Here is a 16,981-nt window from a genome sequence, read left to right as displayed (position 1 = left end):
TTTTGGGAAGGGCTTTGAAGAACTGACTTTGAATGCTTGCATCTGAAACTACTCTGTGTTCTGGTTGTTGGATGGATCTAAAATAAACCATTTCTATATGCTCCTATCTGAGAATATGTGGCTGATATCACATAAGATTAGCCCTTCTTTTGCAGATCAGTCCAAGAAAATAACAAAAATCCCACAAAAGCAGCATTACCACAAGACTCCTAGCATGTCAGGCAGAATGGTCACTTAGCAGCTTGTGGCATTGTTGTGCTATTAAACCTTACACCCTTTTCCTTGTCAAAAGACTGATGAATTTTTGTCTAGATCCAGAAACAAAGAACAACATCCTGGCCTGCGGGAGTGGATGCTGCGGATGCTCATCTCAGGCACCCTGCTGTTTCACAGCTGGCAGCAACAGATAGACTTATCAGTCGTCTGAGCCAAGGTTCACCAGATGGAATCTCATCCCACTCAGAGGTAATGTTGGAGTACTGCAGCCTCGTGTGTAGAGGTTGGTTTGGGTGTTAACTCATCTCAGCTTTCAAGCTTTGGACTAACAGAAAATTTGAAACATAACTGAGAATCCTGAGGTCAAATACTCAAAACTTAAGAGAACCTAATGCAGCAGCTGTAGCTGGAAGGGGTACTATAACTCACTTACCAAAGTTTTACAGTGATATTCAGTGTTGTGTTATCAAGACGTTTTGGCATGACATATCCTAATGTTCACCCTAACATTGCCAGTACCTGTAACAGTGTGTGGAAAAAACAGCGATTGTATTTTTTTTTCTGTGTCTATTTGAAGAGTTAGATATAACTGTTAATTGAGTGGAAGTATGCAATAAAGGCACACTTTGGCGAGTTTGCACAGTTTACTCTCCAGCCATGACTCACCCTTTATTCTGAGAAGCAAAGCCCAAGTGACCCAGCTGTAGTGAGCAATGGCCATCACAGAGGCAGTTTCCTTAGCAACATGAAAACATCCAAGACATCTGCCTCCTGCTCAGTGTCCCTTGAAGTTGTTGCTAAATAAGTGGATGTGAAACCTCTTACCTGAATTTCAGAGGTATAATCAATGTATCACAAAGTAAAATTTTTTGCTTGCAAGAAAAAATACTGCCCTGGCTTCAGGCTTAATAGGAAATATAGCATTTTTTGGTTTTGGTTTTTTTTTTTTTTTTCTCCTACTATATTATCTCCAAACACTTCCTGGGCTCAAACAAATAAAGGAAGTAGCTCCTAGGCCTCAGCTGATACTAATTGTTGTCAGGGATCTGTTAAAGTTAATGAAACTATGACAATTTAGAGCAATCAGACCAGGTGCTTACCAGGTTCCAGGTGCTCATGATCAAGGGTAGATTAAGAGGCTAGAGAATAGTTCATTCAGGAAGAGTTTTGGTGGTTTTGTTAGGAGTAGTTTTGTGTAGCTTCTAGATTAGATGTTTTGAGGAAAGCAGCTTTTTTTGAGGTGTTGGACCAAAAAACTGGGAGCTGTTTGAAATAGGGCCAGATGCTTGTAAGCAAGTGGTGAAAGTCCATTCAAGGTATTATATCTAGTAGCCTGCAGTAGTTCATTTGTGCAGTGTTTCTTGACGCATCTTTACACCTTGTATTCAGCTTTCTGGGTAAATTATGTATATTGTACTTCATCAAGGTGCCATTTTTGTGTTTACTATAGTCTACATTATAATTCAATTAGGCTGAATGTATGTGCTTTCCTCCCTGTGTAGGCATGCGTTCATGGGAGAACTGTGCAGAAATGTGTGTATTGATTTATGCCTACCACTGTTTGATGAGAGCAGATAGGGGTCTTGGTGTTTTAGTTTAGCTGATGGACCATGCTAAGCTTAGCCTGGTTCTACTGCTGATATGTGTGAGTTATTTTTAAAAAAGCTAAGTCACTTTTAATGTATTGTAGAAGGTGAAACAGAGCCAGCTTCATAGACAATAGTAACAGAATATTATTTAGCCTGAAATGTGTCAATATTTGGAAGATTCCACTCTTATTACTGAGACCTAGCCTGAGGGAGGCTTGTGGTGCTTCCTGTACCTAATAGGAGAGTGGGTTAGTAGCATGAGACAGAGCCTGAGTGTTCCTGTGGCCAGCAAGAGGCAGTGCTGGGGGTGCAGCTTAAGGAAAACACGAGGGTGCAGCCAGGAGGAGAGGCATGTGGGCACCAAGCCATTTCAAATTGGGAAGACAAGACATGAGAAACAGAGCTTTAGTTGCAATGTTGCAAAGGGGACAAGTGCTGGTGGTAATCTGCTTGGTGGGAGGGCATGCAAACCTCATTATTGAGTCATAGGGTGAACATGGAATAGCCACAGGTTTCAGTAGAGGAAGAAAAAGCAAATTTGGAGAAGGTGTGAAAGAATAGAGATTTGAGTTTTGAGGGTTCTTGTGCCTGGTAGTCCTTGATGGTAATCCTGTCCCCACCTGGGACCCAGCATGAGGTTGTGTGATGGGCTTTTCCATGGCTACTGGCATCAGAAGCATGAGGCCCTGGCTGTGTTATGTTGACATTTGTCGTATAAAACTGACAGCAATAATGGATGATAGTCCATACTTCTGTAATATCTTCTTCTTCAGGACACCTAACAGCATGCCATTGACAACATTTTTGAGGTCTGGATTTCAGACAGTTTCTTGAAGAAGCAATAGTTTGGCTGTGGTCCTACAACAGGGAACCCCAGTCTTTAATGCTTTTGATCAGGGATGAGGGACTTGCCTTCCTTTCTCCCTGCTCACTATCTCCTGCAAATAAACAACCTTTCTTTACAGTATACACTGTATGTCCAGGACTGCCTACAGGGTCTTTGAGGATGTTAATTGTTCAACTTGATGCTCAAACTCCTCCAGTTGGACAAATGTATGTGCTCTAATCAGTGTTACTGGGTGGTACCAGACAGCATACCTAATGGCATATCACTATAGGAGTTTGGGCTAGACTATAGCAATAACTTCTTAAATACAACTCTGAGGGAACCAATTTTGATAGTTTTTGAGAGATAATAAATAATTGAGAAAGAAAGGAGTCTTCTATCCTTAGCAGATTGCACAGGCCAGGCCTTCTAGTTTTTTGTAGGCTGAATCTGTTATTGACTACTGTATTTCTTGGCATGAACTGAAATTTCAGCCTCCAGGTTCATGGCCATTAGCCATAGTGAAAATGATGCATTTGTCTTACATGAATTTTCCTGTGGAAGCTGCAGATGGTTTGATTGACTTATGACTGTGGTTGGGTACTTGTAGGCACTTTAGGTGCCTACAAAAATGGCCAATCTGGAGAGGGTGCTTGCTGTATGACATGATGATTCCTCCTGCAGTGCTCCAAAACAGCTGTGGCTTTCTGGTGCACTGGTGAAACTTGCTGCTTGTGGGTTGAGAGTGTGGTTGTAAGGATAAAAATGGGATGGATTAAACTCATCTGATCCTTTATGTAGGATTCTGGTAGAGCTTTCTGCCTAAACTTTTTGCCTTGCTTTCTTTGACCCCTCTGACATTAGTCGCTGGTCTTTTAATGCTGTTGAATCAAAATGAGTGCAAAATTGTACTGGAGGAGTAAGGATGGGAGCTGAAGTTTTCAAGAACCTTATGTGTATGCAAAGGAGATTAATGCACATGAGGCAGTGACTACTTTAAAGACTACTTTAAATCCTTGAGTGTGGGCCTGAGTGGAGTTTGAACAAGCTGTGTGCTTATGCAATTAAGGTGAAGCTGTGCTGCTGCTTGAGCACTTACTTAGAGCATTTGATAGGGACATAGGTCAGCTAACTGCTATGTGGTCATCTATTTAATCCCCAAACGGAAGAGAAATTGGCACTTTTGCTGTATGGTGGAGACAGTGGACTTCTGTCTCAGAGTGTGTAACTGCAGGCTCATATCCTGAGGAGTGATTGTCATTTCAGTAGCACCTGTGCTCTTGTTTTGATGGTGGTGGCGGTTATTTTTATGGATCAGGAGGCTGCAATTCAGAAAATACTAAGAGTACAGTTTGAGCCCATGAGATCAGGAGTGGATGTGTACTTTAAAGAAAACATTAAAGGAAAAACACCTTGAAAGAACAACAATTTTATAATCATTGTAGAAGATTGACACAATAAAGGACTTTTTTTTTTTTAACAAGATTTTCAGGTTCTGTTTTTCTGCTTTTTTCTGTCAATATCTGTTTGGAGGCAAACAACCACTGTCCTTCCCTGCTTTTACCTCCTGTAGACAAGGCAGAGCTGTAACTGGCAGCAGAGGTGTTATGTGGCTTTAAGACTGTACAGTGATGGAAAGCTTTGGAAGTGCAAGGTCCTACACGTGGGTCGTGGCAATCCCAGGCACAGCTACAGGGTGGGCAGAGAAGAGATTCAGAGCAGAGCTGTGGAGAAGGACTTGAGGGTGTTGGTTGACGAGAAACTTAACATGAGCCAGCTTCAGCATGCGCTTGCAGCCCAGAAAGCCAACCGTATCCTGGGCTGCATCAAAAGCAGTGTGACCAGCAGGTCAAAGGAGGTGATCCTGCCCCTCTACTCTGCTCTTGTGGGAAAGTATTCAAGTCCCCACTTGAAAGATTGTGTACAGTTCTGGTGTCCTCAACATAAGAACGACTTGGAGCTGTTGGAGCGAGTCCAGAGGAGGGCCACGGGGATGATAAGAGGGCTGGAGCACCTCCCCTATGAAGTCAGGCTGAGGAAGTTGGGGCTGTTCAGCCTGGAGAAGAGAAGGCTGCATGGAGACCTCATAGCAGCCTTCCAGTATCTGAAGGGGGCCTACAAGGATACCAGAAAGGGACTCTTCATCAGGGACTGTAGCAATAGGACAAGGGGTAATGGATTTAAACTGAAACAGGGGAAGTTCAAGTTAGCTATAAGGAAGAAGTTCTTTACTGTGAGGGTGGTGAGGTACCAGAACAGGTTGCCCAAAGTGGTAAATGCTTCATCCCTGGCAGTGTTCAAGGCCAGGTTGGACAGAGCCTTTGGTGACATGGTCTAGTGTGAGGTGTCCCTGCCCATGGCAGGGGGGTTGGAACTAGATGATCTTAAGATCCTTTACAACCCCAACCGTTTTATGATTCTATGAATTGCAATTCTTTTTAGTGTAAATTCTGTACCAGTTAGAAGTGGTGTTAAATGGTTTTAATAACTTGGCTGAAGGCTTGTTTCGATGTGCTGAAAGCACACCATCCCTCAGATTAATACATTTCTACAGTTTTGGAGCTGGTGTGGTGGCAATACGGAGGAGCAGGAGCCTTGGAGGCCACAAGGAGAGCAGAGGGATGTGGAGAGGCAGTAGGGATAAGGCTGTTTGCAGTGTCAGATGTCTTAGGCTGAGGACAGATGGAGATGTAGATGACCACCTGTGTGGGAAATCTAATAAGGATGACGGAGCTGGGTGGGAGAGGGGAGGAAAGACACATACTGAGGGATGGACATGTGCTGAGTGGGAACAGAAAGGGCTGGGGACAGGTCTTTCTTCTGCTTTAAGATCTTGTGCTGACAGCAAATCTTACCCAGGAGCAACCTTTGCCTCCTAATGCTGACCTGCTAACTGCTGGGAGGCAGCCTGCAGTGCTGGGACCCAGCAGGTCTGCCAGCAGCAGTAGGATGCTTCCCATCATGCTCCCCATCTCTGAAACTTTCAGTGCTTCTCAAAACCATGCAGCTTCATTCAGAGGTAATTAACTGTATATTAGCAGAGACAGACTCTGTTTATAAGCAGAATAAACCTAACTGTGAGCATGTGGATAGGACATAGATGGGCTTAAGCTATTTTTGAGATTTTTCATTCTTCCTTCAGACATATTTTGTCTCCACACCAGCCTTCACACGTTGGCAGTGGAGTTAAGAATTAGCAGCAGAGTAAAAAAAAAAAAAAAAAAAAGACAGATTTCCAAGCTTGTCACATCTCTAGTGTAAAGGGCTACTGTTCAATTCAAATAAAACTAGTACAGAAGCTAATTGCTGGGAAACAGTGGGATCTTCCAAAGCTCTAATTAAAGGCAATTTAAAATCTCCATTGATATTAGCAAGAGCATCAGACTGCTGCTGGACACATACCAGTTAGCAAGAGCAGCTTACCAACTGAGGGGTGCAGCTGACCTGTTTCAGAAATGGGCATGTCTCTGCTGAGACCAAATTGAGAGTTAAACTGACATTGCATAGAAATGTGGCCCATTGTGCCTCCTGCACACCCCTGGCAGTGCAGCTGGGAATTAGTATTTCCTAGCACTCAGTAGCAGGTATGTGCCTGGGCTGAAGGGTGAGTGTGGTGCTAAGTGAAGCCAACTTGATCTGGACCCAGCCCAGCAAAGAATGTTGATGTGTGACGGAAGCACAAGGGTTACAAGCATCTGGGGCTGCATCAGGAGCACAGATTTTCAGTTCTCTACTGGAGACTCTTTACCTAAATGATAATTAAGTAATTTTCTGTTTAAGTCCCCACTTTCCACCCTGCTGCTTTTCTGGTGAAACACCTATTGCAACTGCGTTGCCTCATGTTTTAACAACCAAATATTCCACCCGACAGCATTTAGTTTGTATGTGGGCACGTAGAAGTGAGTCCCTGCTACATGGGAGCTAGAGGGACTTTTGCCACTGAGTTCAACTGGCGCTAAAACTATTCCTGTAAAAGTGCATTTCTACAGTTGCACTGTAATATCTCTGCTGCAGACCTCTAGTTAAATGCATGTTAAAGTCTAGGATCAAGCTGCCTGGCAGTAAGCTAATGGTTCACAGCGTAGCTACTGCGGTGATGTCTGTCTTCCATTAAAAGGTGATGTTGTTCTAAGTGGTTTATATGCCCAGAATAATGGTGCTTGTGGCTTGCAATCCTATTCTCCCATCTACATAGAGGAAGATGCTTGATGCATTTAAAGAAGATTATATGAGCCAAAAGGCATTGCTCAGCCCAAGAGGCATTGCAGAGCTGCAGCGTCCCAAAGGGAGGCTCTCATGGGAGTGGGAACTTCGGCATGGGAGGGACATGCATAATTTTGTCCCGGGGCTCATGCAGACCCTTTCACTGATTAGGTTTTGCTGCCTCTTCTGGCCCTTCATCTGAAAGGATATTACAAGCATCAATACTTCTGTGTTTGTAGCCTCTGAACAAGCATGCAAAACCCAAGAGACTCCTTTACTACCACTGCCCCTCTGCTGGCACAACGTGCAGCACCTGATTATTGGTACACTTATCTACTAAATGACCCTTGAATATAAAGGGGAGAAATATTGGGTCATTCTGGACACATGCTCGAATCCAGTCTGCTGGGCTGCCTCTGGGCTTTGGAAGAGCAGCCTGGAAGGCAAGGTTCAGTACTCAGCATTGGGCTTTCCCCAACACCCTGCCACTTGGCATGCAAAGTAGCACAGAGAGGAGATGACTTCTCCAGCCTCTTTAAAAGCAAAAGAGTAGAAAGAAAAATAAGAGACATTTACCAGTGTTGCAGGTGGGAAGGGTGCTGAGGCCTTCTGCTTTCTTTTCCCATTGCTGTGCTCCTTGTCTCTTTTGGGCCCCATGTTACAAATCCTGTTCTCCTATCTGAAGAGCATTGGCTGTGGGCTCCCTTCAGAGCCCATTGATGCAATCTGGGTCAGAGAGGATTGTCAGGAAAGATCGGGTGCCTCCCTGCTGTGCTGACGCTCAGCTTTGCCTTTCAGGGTGTGTGAGGGGCTGAGCTGGTTCAGAGTCCTGCTCCCAAACCTGGCTTGCTCAACCCACTGCAGTCTTAGGACTCCTGGTGCTGGAACACCAAGTTGGGGACATGGGAAACATCCTGTGGGATCCACTAAGCACTTTTTTTTCTGGATGGGGAAAAAATCAATGGCTAAAGTGAGCATGGAGTATCCCTGTTAGGCAAAACCAGTCTGCCCTGCCAATGGGCTGCTGGTGAATAAGGGGATTTCTAGCAAAGTAACAAAGCCTTCCTGGGGAAAGACAGGATTTCAAATGGGACTGAGTGGATTATGACCAAGAGCTAATCTGTATGGCTGTTTCATAATCCCCCAGTGCCTGGACTCTTTGCTCAGTGACAGAAGCTATATGTGCTGAGAATAACTGATTTCTCAGAAACACCGTGTAAGAACATATGCATGCAGAGGTTCGGAGCAAACTACATCAGTTTATATTTTAGCTGTATCTGTAACACAGTCTCTCCCCATTCCAACACCAGTTTAGTACTGAAGGACCAGATGTGCTGTCAAGCACCACGGCTTGATGGAGGCCACCCTTCACCTGGCAGTTCATATTCCTCTTGATTCCCCACCTCTTTCCTTGACCTTATTCTGGGTATTTACACAGACAAATGCTTGTGGCAACAAATCTAACTCCAAAACCAGTGTTCAGACCATTGTCAATCTCCTACTCATTTACTGCAATCAAAATTCACAAGCAAAGGCAGAATGCAGGCACTCTCCCACTCCAGGGACCACACCATACAGTGGCTATCCTGCTGTTAGTCCCTGTGTTCAGACCAGCTTTGCTGTATTGCAAAAGTCATGAATGATGAATTTCCAAGGCTTTCCAGACAAACAGTTGCTGCAAAGAAGTGGAAATGAAGACTTAAGTTCCTGTCTGGACACTTTCTGTTCAACTGCAGGTTTTTATACAAGTTATTTAAATGGTCACTACCTCAGTTCTTCCATCTGTAAATCCCTAATCTGCCTGTTTGCTGTTCTTGCATTAAAACCCCTATGTAAAGATATGGTTCACATTCTAACAGCTGCTACTTGTACACATTTGAAAAAACAAACTGAATGCTTTCTGGGGAATATGGATATACCAGATCAGCCCAAGGCTGGAATAACAGTATTGTTGTGCTGTGGCATGATGCTTGTAAGCTGGGGAGTGCATGGCAGTTTGTGCTCTGCCTGTGGGAAGTTTGTGTGCAGTTACTGCTTCCTCAGCCCTTCTCCATTGTAAATGCAAACATATAAGCGACTCCATCTCCACCCTAAAGTGCATAAAGATCATAAATGTGAAGTCAAATAAGACCCAATAGCCTATTAAGTGCATGAAAGCTGGCAGCCTGTTAAATTAAAATTTGCTGCTGCTACACCTTTAATTTGCCCAGCACAGCTGGAAAGTGCAGCAAGTAAACGCTGTACAAGCTGCTGTGTGTGAAGCTGGAGGGGGACAGACAGTGAGTTACTATCTGGTTGTGAGCCATAGCTAGGAATTTCCTGTCCATGTTTTTTTGTGGTGCCTCAAGCAGCTTGCTGTCAGCAAGTGTTTCTTGTGCCCCTTCCCTAGCCTATATGCTGTTTTTGTTCTCTATCACAGCATTCTGGAGTATTTTGCTTTTCAAATGAGGCCAACAGGGTACTTTAAGAAGTTGTTTCCCCTCCTTCCCCCTCCCCAATCCCCTCCAATAATAACATCACAATATACATCACTAAAACATTACTGTAAGATGCTAGCTCCGGCCAACAAATGCTACCAACAGCTATTCATTCCTCAGATGAGCAAGTGTAATTTATGTCTCAAAACAGCACTTGAAACTATTTGCCTATAAAATGTCCTTCACCCGAATCCTTGGTTAAAGCCTGGCTCATGCCAGCCACTTGTTAGATGTAATCACTCTAGGAAATCCTTTTCCAGGGTGCACTTAGCAGTAAAGCCTGAATTTGCTCTAACACACACTTTAATCTTTACTCCCTGACACTTCTTAACACCGTCCCTGTCCCGAGCGCCTTGGTGCATCCTGCAGCTTCCCCCAGAAAGGATCAGGTTTACCTTAGCAGCGGAGCAGCAGTGCCCAAAATGGAGATTTCAATGGGATCTGACAGGGAGATTTTCCCTCTCATCTACATACTTCTGTGGCTTCCACCTTTGGGAAAATGGCCTATCTACAAGCAGCAGGTTTCCATATATCTTGTCTCTTGATGTCTCCAAATATTTCTCACTGCTCTTGCAGTTCCCAGGCAGTTTTAATTACTCTGTTTTTAAATAGAGGCAAAGCACCAGCATTCAGTAGTTACTCAGAAATGAGCTGCCAGAAGGAAGTGGGTGTGAAGACCCTCTGAAAAAAGTCAGCCCGAAAAAGCTGGGCTTTCTCTCTCCAAACTTTATTTCATGAAGCTCCTTGTTATCCCCACCTTTATAAAACTCCTCTTCCCATCTGCTCTGACCATGCATCCCTGGCTGTCTGGGCTCCTCCGGGACATGATGGCCATCGTTGTGAGGGCATGATGCCTGGTGTGAAGTCGTGCCTCTGCTGTCATTTGGCAAAATTCATCCTTCTCATCTGCTCCTCAGAAGAAAACTGCAGGAGTCAGTCAGGAAAGCAGGCTCAGGGTTGGAACAGTCACAGTATTGTGCTGAGCCCACGGCTGGCACATGTACAGCACTTCACCTGGCTGTACAACCTTTACTTTCCGAGGTGCCAGGGTTGTGGGGAAGCAGGCGTGCAGCTCTTTCTCCAGTACGCTCTTATCCCTGTGTATCCTTGCACATGCCGGTGTGAAATCAGGGGCTTCCCAGGCTTTCCTTCAGTCACCTCCATCGGACCACTTTGTCCTTGGATGGTATTTGCTTTTCTGAGTCAAGAGTGTGCCAGAGAGACGCTCCCATTCATCTCTGGCTGCTCACTGATTTCCTACACTGTGCACTTGCTATTTGCTTCTATGGCAAAATTAAAAGCTGCTTTTGCTGGCGTGGTCCACAGTTGGTTGTGATAGGATCTTTTTTCCCCTGTTTAAAATGTAAGGTCTCACAAATTAAGAAGCTATAGCCTGTCTAGGTCTTATACCAGTCAGTGTCTGATTCATCAGAGAATCTCCTTGGTAACTAGCTGTTCCTCTCTGATTTGCTACAAAAAAAGCTCTCTCAATTTAAAGATAAAATACAGTGAAAGCAGGAAGAGGAGCAACACCATGTAGATACCTTATACAGGAACATATGCCTTGTGTGGATGCAGCTATACTGGATATTTTCTGATGTGTGTGGGAAGCAGCCTCTCTGTGAAACAGCATGGTATCACCCCGTGGAAGGGAAATTTACACCAGCTGCACTGTCTCTTCTAGAAATCCTTTTTGCTGCTCCAGGGCTGGTGACCCTGTCTGCAGGGTAAATAATCCCACAGGCAAAGATGCTGTTGGCATCTAACAAGAGGCTCAGCAGCTCAAGTTTAATAAGCCAGATTTTTGGCCTTGTATGGGACTGATTGCCAATTACTAAGATTAAGAGACAGGGTCACTTTCTGCAGTGCCTGTGCCTGGTTGTTTAATGCTCTCCTGCTCTGGTAATGAGCCCCTGCTGTCTGACCCCTCTTCGGCATGCAGCAAAATGCTTCCTATTCCCCAGCAGCTGCTTGAGTCAGAGGGAAGGTGCTCACTGAAGATTTGGTTGTCGGTTTGCTTGTGGGTTGGTTGGTTGGTTTGTTTTTTTCCTGGAACCAGCATTGCTGGAAAAGTTGATCCAAGGTAAGGCTGAGAACACTTTGTGTTTGAAATAGCTGGTAACTGTGCTTTAAAAGTCAGCGTAAGTGAAGAGTTCTACCCATGAATGCCCAAGGCTGGCAAGCTCTGCAGCGAGAGCTGCCCAGAGTTAGGGCAACGAGGCAACGGTAGGAGGCTAGATACTAGTGTTCATGTTGTGTGTCTTGCACACCTACAGCCAGAAAGTTCTGGCTCCCCATGCACACAGTACCTGCACTAGCCATGTGGTGTCTCTGTGTGGGGGTCTCTGTGATGCTGAGCCCACCAGGGTAGAGAAGGGGACAAACAGAATTCTAAATGGGTGCAGGTGAGCTGCTTTCAATTTCATTTACCGGATAAATATGGAATTAAAAATCATTCCTAGATTTCTCTGCCAACAGCCTTCAGGTGGCTCTTGGCAGAAGCCATCAGAGGGAGGATGAAGTCTGGGGCAGGTCCACAGTGAAGACACCAGGCAAGTCTCCTTCCTCTCCATATTCTCATTAGTCTTATGCGCTCTCTGTCCCATGACACTAATTCCTCTGAATTAATACAACAAACAGCAACAAAATTCCAGATCCATGAGATCTTTTATCCCTGCAAGAGGCTTTTGAGCTGTGTTAAATCTTGCTTACCCCCAAGAAGCATCCAGAAGCCAAAAGAAGGTTCCTGCAGGCAGTTCTGGCAATAGGGTTATTAAGTACTGTGGGTATCTGCAATTTGGGATAAAACTCTTGTTTCCATCTTTAATCTCTGGACAGGAGAGACCCAGCATGTCTTTGAGGAGGCCTGATCCAGCCCTGCTCAGATTCAGACCTGTGGTTTCAGGGTGTTTGAATCTAAGTAGGCAAAATCTTGTGTGTAAATGTGCTACCCCATCAGCAAAGCCTAAAGTGCACAAACATCCATTTACTAAGTAATATGGGTGATGATGAACTAGTTCTGATAAATGAGGAGTAAGATAATCAAGCTCATTTTTGGTGCAAGTGACCCGTGACCTCATTCTGGAAAAGGGATGGGATTTTTTATAATCAAAGTTGTGATAAGCGAGGCCTGACCCCCCTCAGTCTGGGGGAAAAGGGGAGAAATGTTCGTCCTTCCCCTATCCTGCTCTCCTGCTGCCACTGTGGGTGCCGAGATATGGGAGGGCAGGTGAGATCCTACTGTGCCCCTGACTTGCTGTGTGGTTGAGTGCTGCCATTTCAGGCCTAGAGGGAAATACGACAGGAAGCCTCTCTTCTGCCTCTTTCCTGGTTTAGTTTTCTTTCTGAAGTTTGAAAGAAAGAGCAAAGCCTTTGCCACTGTCAGATCTCTGTGCCTGTGCCTCTTGGTGGGAGGGAAGTGGAGAGGCAGATGAAACCCATGATAGGAGCGATGTCTATGAGGTACATCCAACCTGTCTTCATTTCCAGGCTCCCTCGATGGAAGGAAGGATGGAGACAGGACAGGTACAACAGCACTGGTGTTTGATGTTGGGGTCTCTAATACCCAGTGCCATTCTGTGACCATGGTGTGGCTGAAACCAGCAGGCTGAGAAAAGCAGGCTCATTTCTGTTTTCCCCAGGGGTAGCAGGAGCTGCATTTCACCCAAGTGAGCATTGAAGCAGAGCCTGAGTGCCATGTCCTACCACACGACCCTGCTGAAGCAGGGTATGCTCCTTTGGAGCCTGTCCTGCCATGTGGAGGTGGTGGGCAGACCTGAAGACTGTTTACTTTTGCTGAAGCTCTGGAGCAGCCAGAGGGACAGGTCTCAACTTTTGTTGTATGTTTTAATCACACCATTGTGACTTGGAGCATCAAAATCTGGTTTTTCCTTACCCCCCACCTTGTGCCTGCAGCCCTCAGTGGTTCCCCTGCATGTGCCTGCAGGCAGCATCTCCTTGACTGTATTATGGTGGTTTTGGTTACAAATTCATGTTCATAAAAAGAAAAAAGAAATCATTTATGTACAGTGTTTTGTTGTTTCTATCTCTGTTGCAATGTGTTTCTAGCTTGGGAAATGGAGCAAAGATGTCTGCAGATATTTATAGCAGGGGAAGGTGCATGGATCCAGGTGCCCACAGCCTGGGGTGACAAGGGGGTTTCCTGCAACCAGAGGTGATTCTTTTCTTTTTTGTTTTTGTCTCTTTCTTTTTATTTTAATTGCTGGTCTAATCCTGAATGAGATTTGAACTTTAAAGAATGTCAGTGGTAGTGAAAGGGGAAAAAACCAGAAATGTGCACAGCCTTAGCAAGTATTTTTTATGAATTGGATCTCTTGAGATGAAAGCTTCTTTACTCTGCAACAATGAGCCTGCCACACTCTCAGTAGTACAAATGGTCTTCATTTGTATTAGAAAGATGGAAGCTTATTATTTTTAGTCTGTTCCTGTCGTACCAGGAATGTTAAATGTGATAATCAATGTAATTGAGGAACTGAAAGTACAGAAAATTGCAACACTCTTGGGGGTGATAATGACTACAACTGTAGTGCTGCTGAAAGGTCTGGGGGATGGGTACAGGTGTGGGTAAAAACAGGCTCAGAACCTGACTGTGGATGATCCCACGTCATGCCGGAGTCCCTGAGAGAGCAGCAGGCACAGCCTAGCACCAGGGGCCAGACCCTCTCTGGTGCTGCTGGGGTGTACCCAGCCCCGAGCACCCAGCAAGAGGCTCAGGGCTTAGGGACATGCCTGGGGATGCTCTGCTGAAAGGACATGAGCAGAAGGAGCTGCTGCCTTCTCCTCTGAAGCCTGAGGGCTTGTGAGGGGCATTGTCCCCTTCTGGGGTCTAGTGGGAAGAAGGACATCCAGGAACAAGCCTAGCTACAGAATTTGGAGCTACTTTTGAGGTGGTCTTTACTGAGCATTTGCAAACTTTGATAGGTTCACAATTTTGTCAGATAGCAGCTTTTTTTTTCTTTCCCCTCTAGAAACAGCAAAAGGCACACTTCTGACCGCAAAACCCTCCTGCCAAATTTCCAGCTCTTCCTCCAAAGTATGGGGTTACTAAAGCTTTTCAATTACATGCTTCAGAGTCTGTAAGATGGACAAAACATGACTCCAGACTGCTGCTCGAAAGCTGTGAAGCTTTCCCCCCTGAAACTCAGCCTGCAGCAGGCACCCACCGTAAATGTTTTCAGTTGGAACTCTATGGAAAGCATGATCAGCAAACTCATTGGAGGACCTGCCAGCTGTAGGTGGGTCACCTATAGCGCTTTGGCCACTGCTCACATGAGACTGGCTGTTTGCAGCTTCCACTTCAGCTTTGGGCAGATGCTGGTTGTCATGTACCAAATTCAACTGCTTCTGTACCTCCAGGCAATTTTGTGGTTAATTTTAGTCCCTCCATGATATAGTGGTGTTTTTTGTTTGCTTGCTGGTGATTTACTGAATGCATTAGCTTGTAAAGAGGTGGCAGGGAGGAAGGTGGCTTGTTGGGTCTGCCCTGGCCACAGCCTCTGGGGAAAGTAGACTGAGTGTGGGGCAGTTGGGATCCTGTGTGAGCTGCTGGACGTCAACCTGGGTGTTGAAGGGGGAGAAAAAATGTCTGGGACCCAGGGAAGATTGCGTATATTTTAGCTGCAGCCTCTGAAGCTGCTAAATTCAGAGCAAGCCTGAAAGAAATGACAACCTGCAAGAGCGTAGTCAGGTTTGTTTTCAGCCCTCTCTTTTAATTTGTTTTACTTAGAGGAGGGAAATTTTCTGTTAGAAAAGTTGCCTATTCTAGTGGTTTTCTAATAAATCATGACTTTAGAGACCAAAAGCCATTTGGTGCCCTCCCTTCTGCCTGAGTCCCCCTCCCGTTCTGGGACAGGCTCCTGGCTGGCAGTGTTTGAGCCAGTGCCCAGCGCCGCCCCACAGCACAAGGCTTTCTCCCTCTGCTAGTCTTGCACAGATAGTTACAGAGAAGCCACATTTGCCCATTAAACTCACTTTGGCATATGCAATCAGTTGTGCCATGAGTTATGTTTAAGCCTACTGCAATCAGAGGGTACTTTGCTGAGGGAAATGACTGAAGCCAGAGCTGAAGGTACGGCTGTGGTGATGCACTGGCTGCGATGTTCTTGTTTATGATGCAACTGCTTACATTACAATGCAATTATCAGGGTTTAAAATTCCAATAGCATTTTGAATGTGTGTATGCCTGGGGTTTTTCTGTTTGTGGAGATGTTTCTTTTATTGTACCTACTTGCCTAATAACGTTACCATTTTAAATACACCAAGGTGTTTTAGAAACCTATTTGTGATCTTTGTTGAAAAACAAACGTAATCCTGCCAGCTCCATGCAGAATACTTGTTCCATCGCAAGCTGCTCATAAGGCCTAATCGAGGTTTTGTGCAGGTTTAACGAGGTAAACCCCCTGTACAGTGTTTCCTGCTGCCTTTCTGAATTTTTGGCAGCACATCCTTCAGCTGGGGCAGAGTGCTTTGGTGCTCTCTATCACTGCAAAGTCATCAGCCTTTCTCTATCTGTCCAACCCCCCCCGAAGCAGCAGTCACTCTTGCAGTAAATTTTCACCCCAAATAACACATCATTCTTGTAGCCCTTTGCTAGTGCTCTGCAGACAGGCTGGGTGAGAGGGTGGGAGGGGTGAACTTTCTCCATCAGCTGCTGAAGTGCAAATTTGCTGCAGGTATTTTGAGGTGGTGCTACATTAGAAAGCAGGGTGCTCGGGCTCTGGGTAACTCCAGTCCAGCTCAGAAGGGCCAGGAATGGAACTGGGACCTACTGGAAGAGTTAATTCAGACAATCCTTATTGCTTAGCAAAAGAGAGACTTTCTGCAAAGAGTGTGATGTCCAAACCTGGCAATTCAACACTTCTCCGGATTGCTGCAACTCCCCTAATACCAGCAGAATAATTGTCACAAAACAGTTTATCATGTGCAAAATGCATATGAAACTGCATGAGTAATTTCCATAGTAACCATAATCACAACCTTCCTATGTGCAGATTCAAATGCCAGAATGATGCATACTTGATAGTACCATGTACATACATGTCCTTGCATAAAGCATATGCTCTTCTGGCAGTCAGTGTTTTGTTTCTGAGCTTCCACCGCCTGGCTTATCAGCCCTTAGAAAACCTTGATTACTCATGAGTAATATACCCTTGCACTAGACATACACTTCTGTAATGTCTTTAAGGTTATGTGGAATTCTATTTGCAATCCCTTTTATAAATAATAATACAAAACACTTGTTGCTAAATCTGGCTGTCAGCAAACAAACGGCAGGAACCAAAATGATTATTATTACTGTTACTTGCACCATTCCAAAATCCATTAATTTGCTTGTTGCAGTGTTAGGTAATGAACACTTTGCAGCAAGGTCACAATTCTGTTTTACATCAAATAACTATCTTTACTCATGTATGATACATGAAGCATATTTCTTGCTTAGGGCATAATGTTTTATTAAAATTATTTTTCCTTTGTTCTTTCTTACAGATCGTCTATTATGACTCTAAAGACTGCCTGCATGACATCTCTTTTTAAATTCAATGCATAATTATATAAACCAGAAATTAATCTGATTTCTTCATTAATGAAATTCTCATTGTTTGTTGTGGGGTTTTTTTGGTTTTTTTTTTTTGGTTGTTTTTTTTTTTTTT

General features: G+C 44.7%; 1 protein-coding gene and 1 long non-coding RNA gene across 9 annotated transcripts in view; one reads left to right on the top strand and one right to left on the bottom strand.

The window, feature by feature from the left end:
* The window catches only part of LOC115611170 (calcium-activated potassium channel subunit beta-2), a 150,103-nt gene that overhangs the window by 40,854 nt on the left and 92,268 nt on the right, over window positions 1–16,981 (bottom strand). Inside the window, exons 1-2 of one of the 8 annotated variants that reach the window (XM_030493653.1) lie at window positions 9,707–10,024; window positions 7,411–7,560 (exon numbers count right to left, since the gene is read on the bottom strand). The exons of 6 other annotated variants lie outside the window; for them this stretch is intronic. In XM_030493653.1, coding sequence (XP_030349513.1) covers window positions 7,411–7,560; window positions 9,707–9,777 — 221 coding nt within the window. In that variant the 5' untranslated portion in view covers window positions 9,778–10,024. Of the gene's footprint in view, window positions 1–7,410; window positions 7,561–9,706; window positions 10,025–16,981 lie in introns of those variants that run through there. One more of the 8 variants, XM_030493646.1, reaches the window with a different exon arrangement.
* LOC115611173 lies at window positions 317–16,934 on the top strand. Its single transcript, XR_003992492.1, has 2 exons — window positions 317–465; window positions 16,818–16,934. It is a non-coding gene; the product is annotated as an uncharacterized LOC115611173 (long non-coding RNA).

This window comes from Strigops habroptila, chromosome 8 (genome assembly GCF_004027225.2).
Source record: "Strigops habroptila isolate Jane chromosome 8, bStrHab1.2.pri, whole genome shotgun sequence".
Lineage (NCBI taxonomy): Eukaryota > Metazoa > Chordata > Aves > Psittaciformes > Psittacidae > Strigops > Strigops habroptila.
This window is presented reverse-complemented; position numbering and strand designations above follow the sequence as displayed.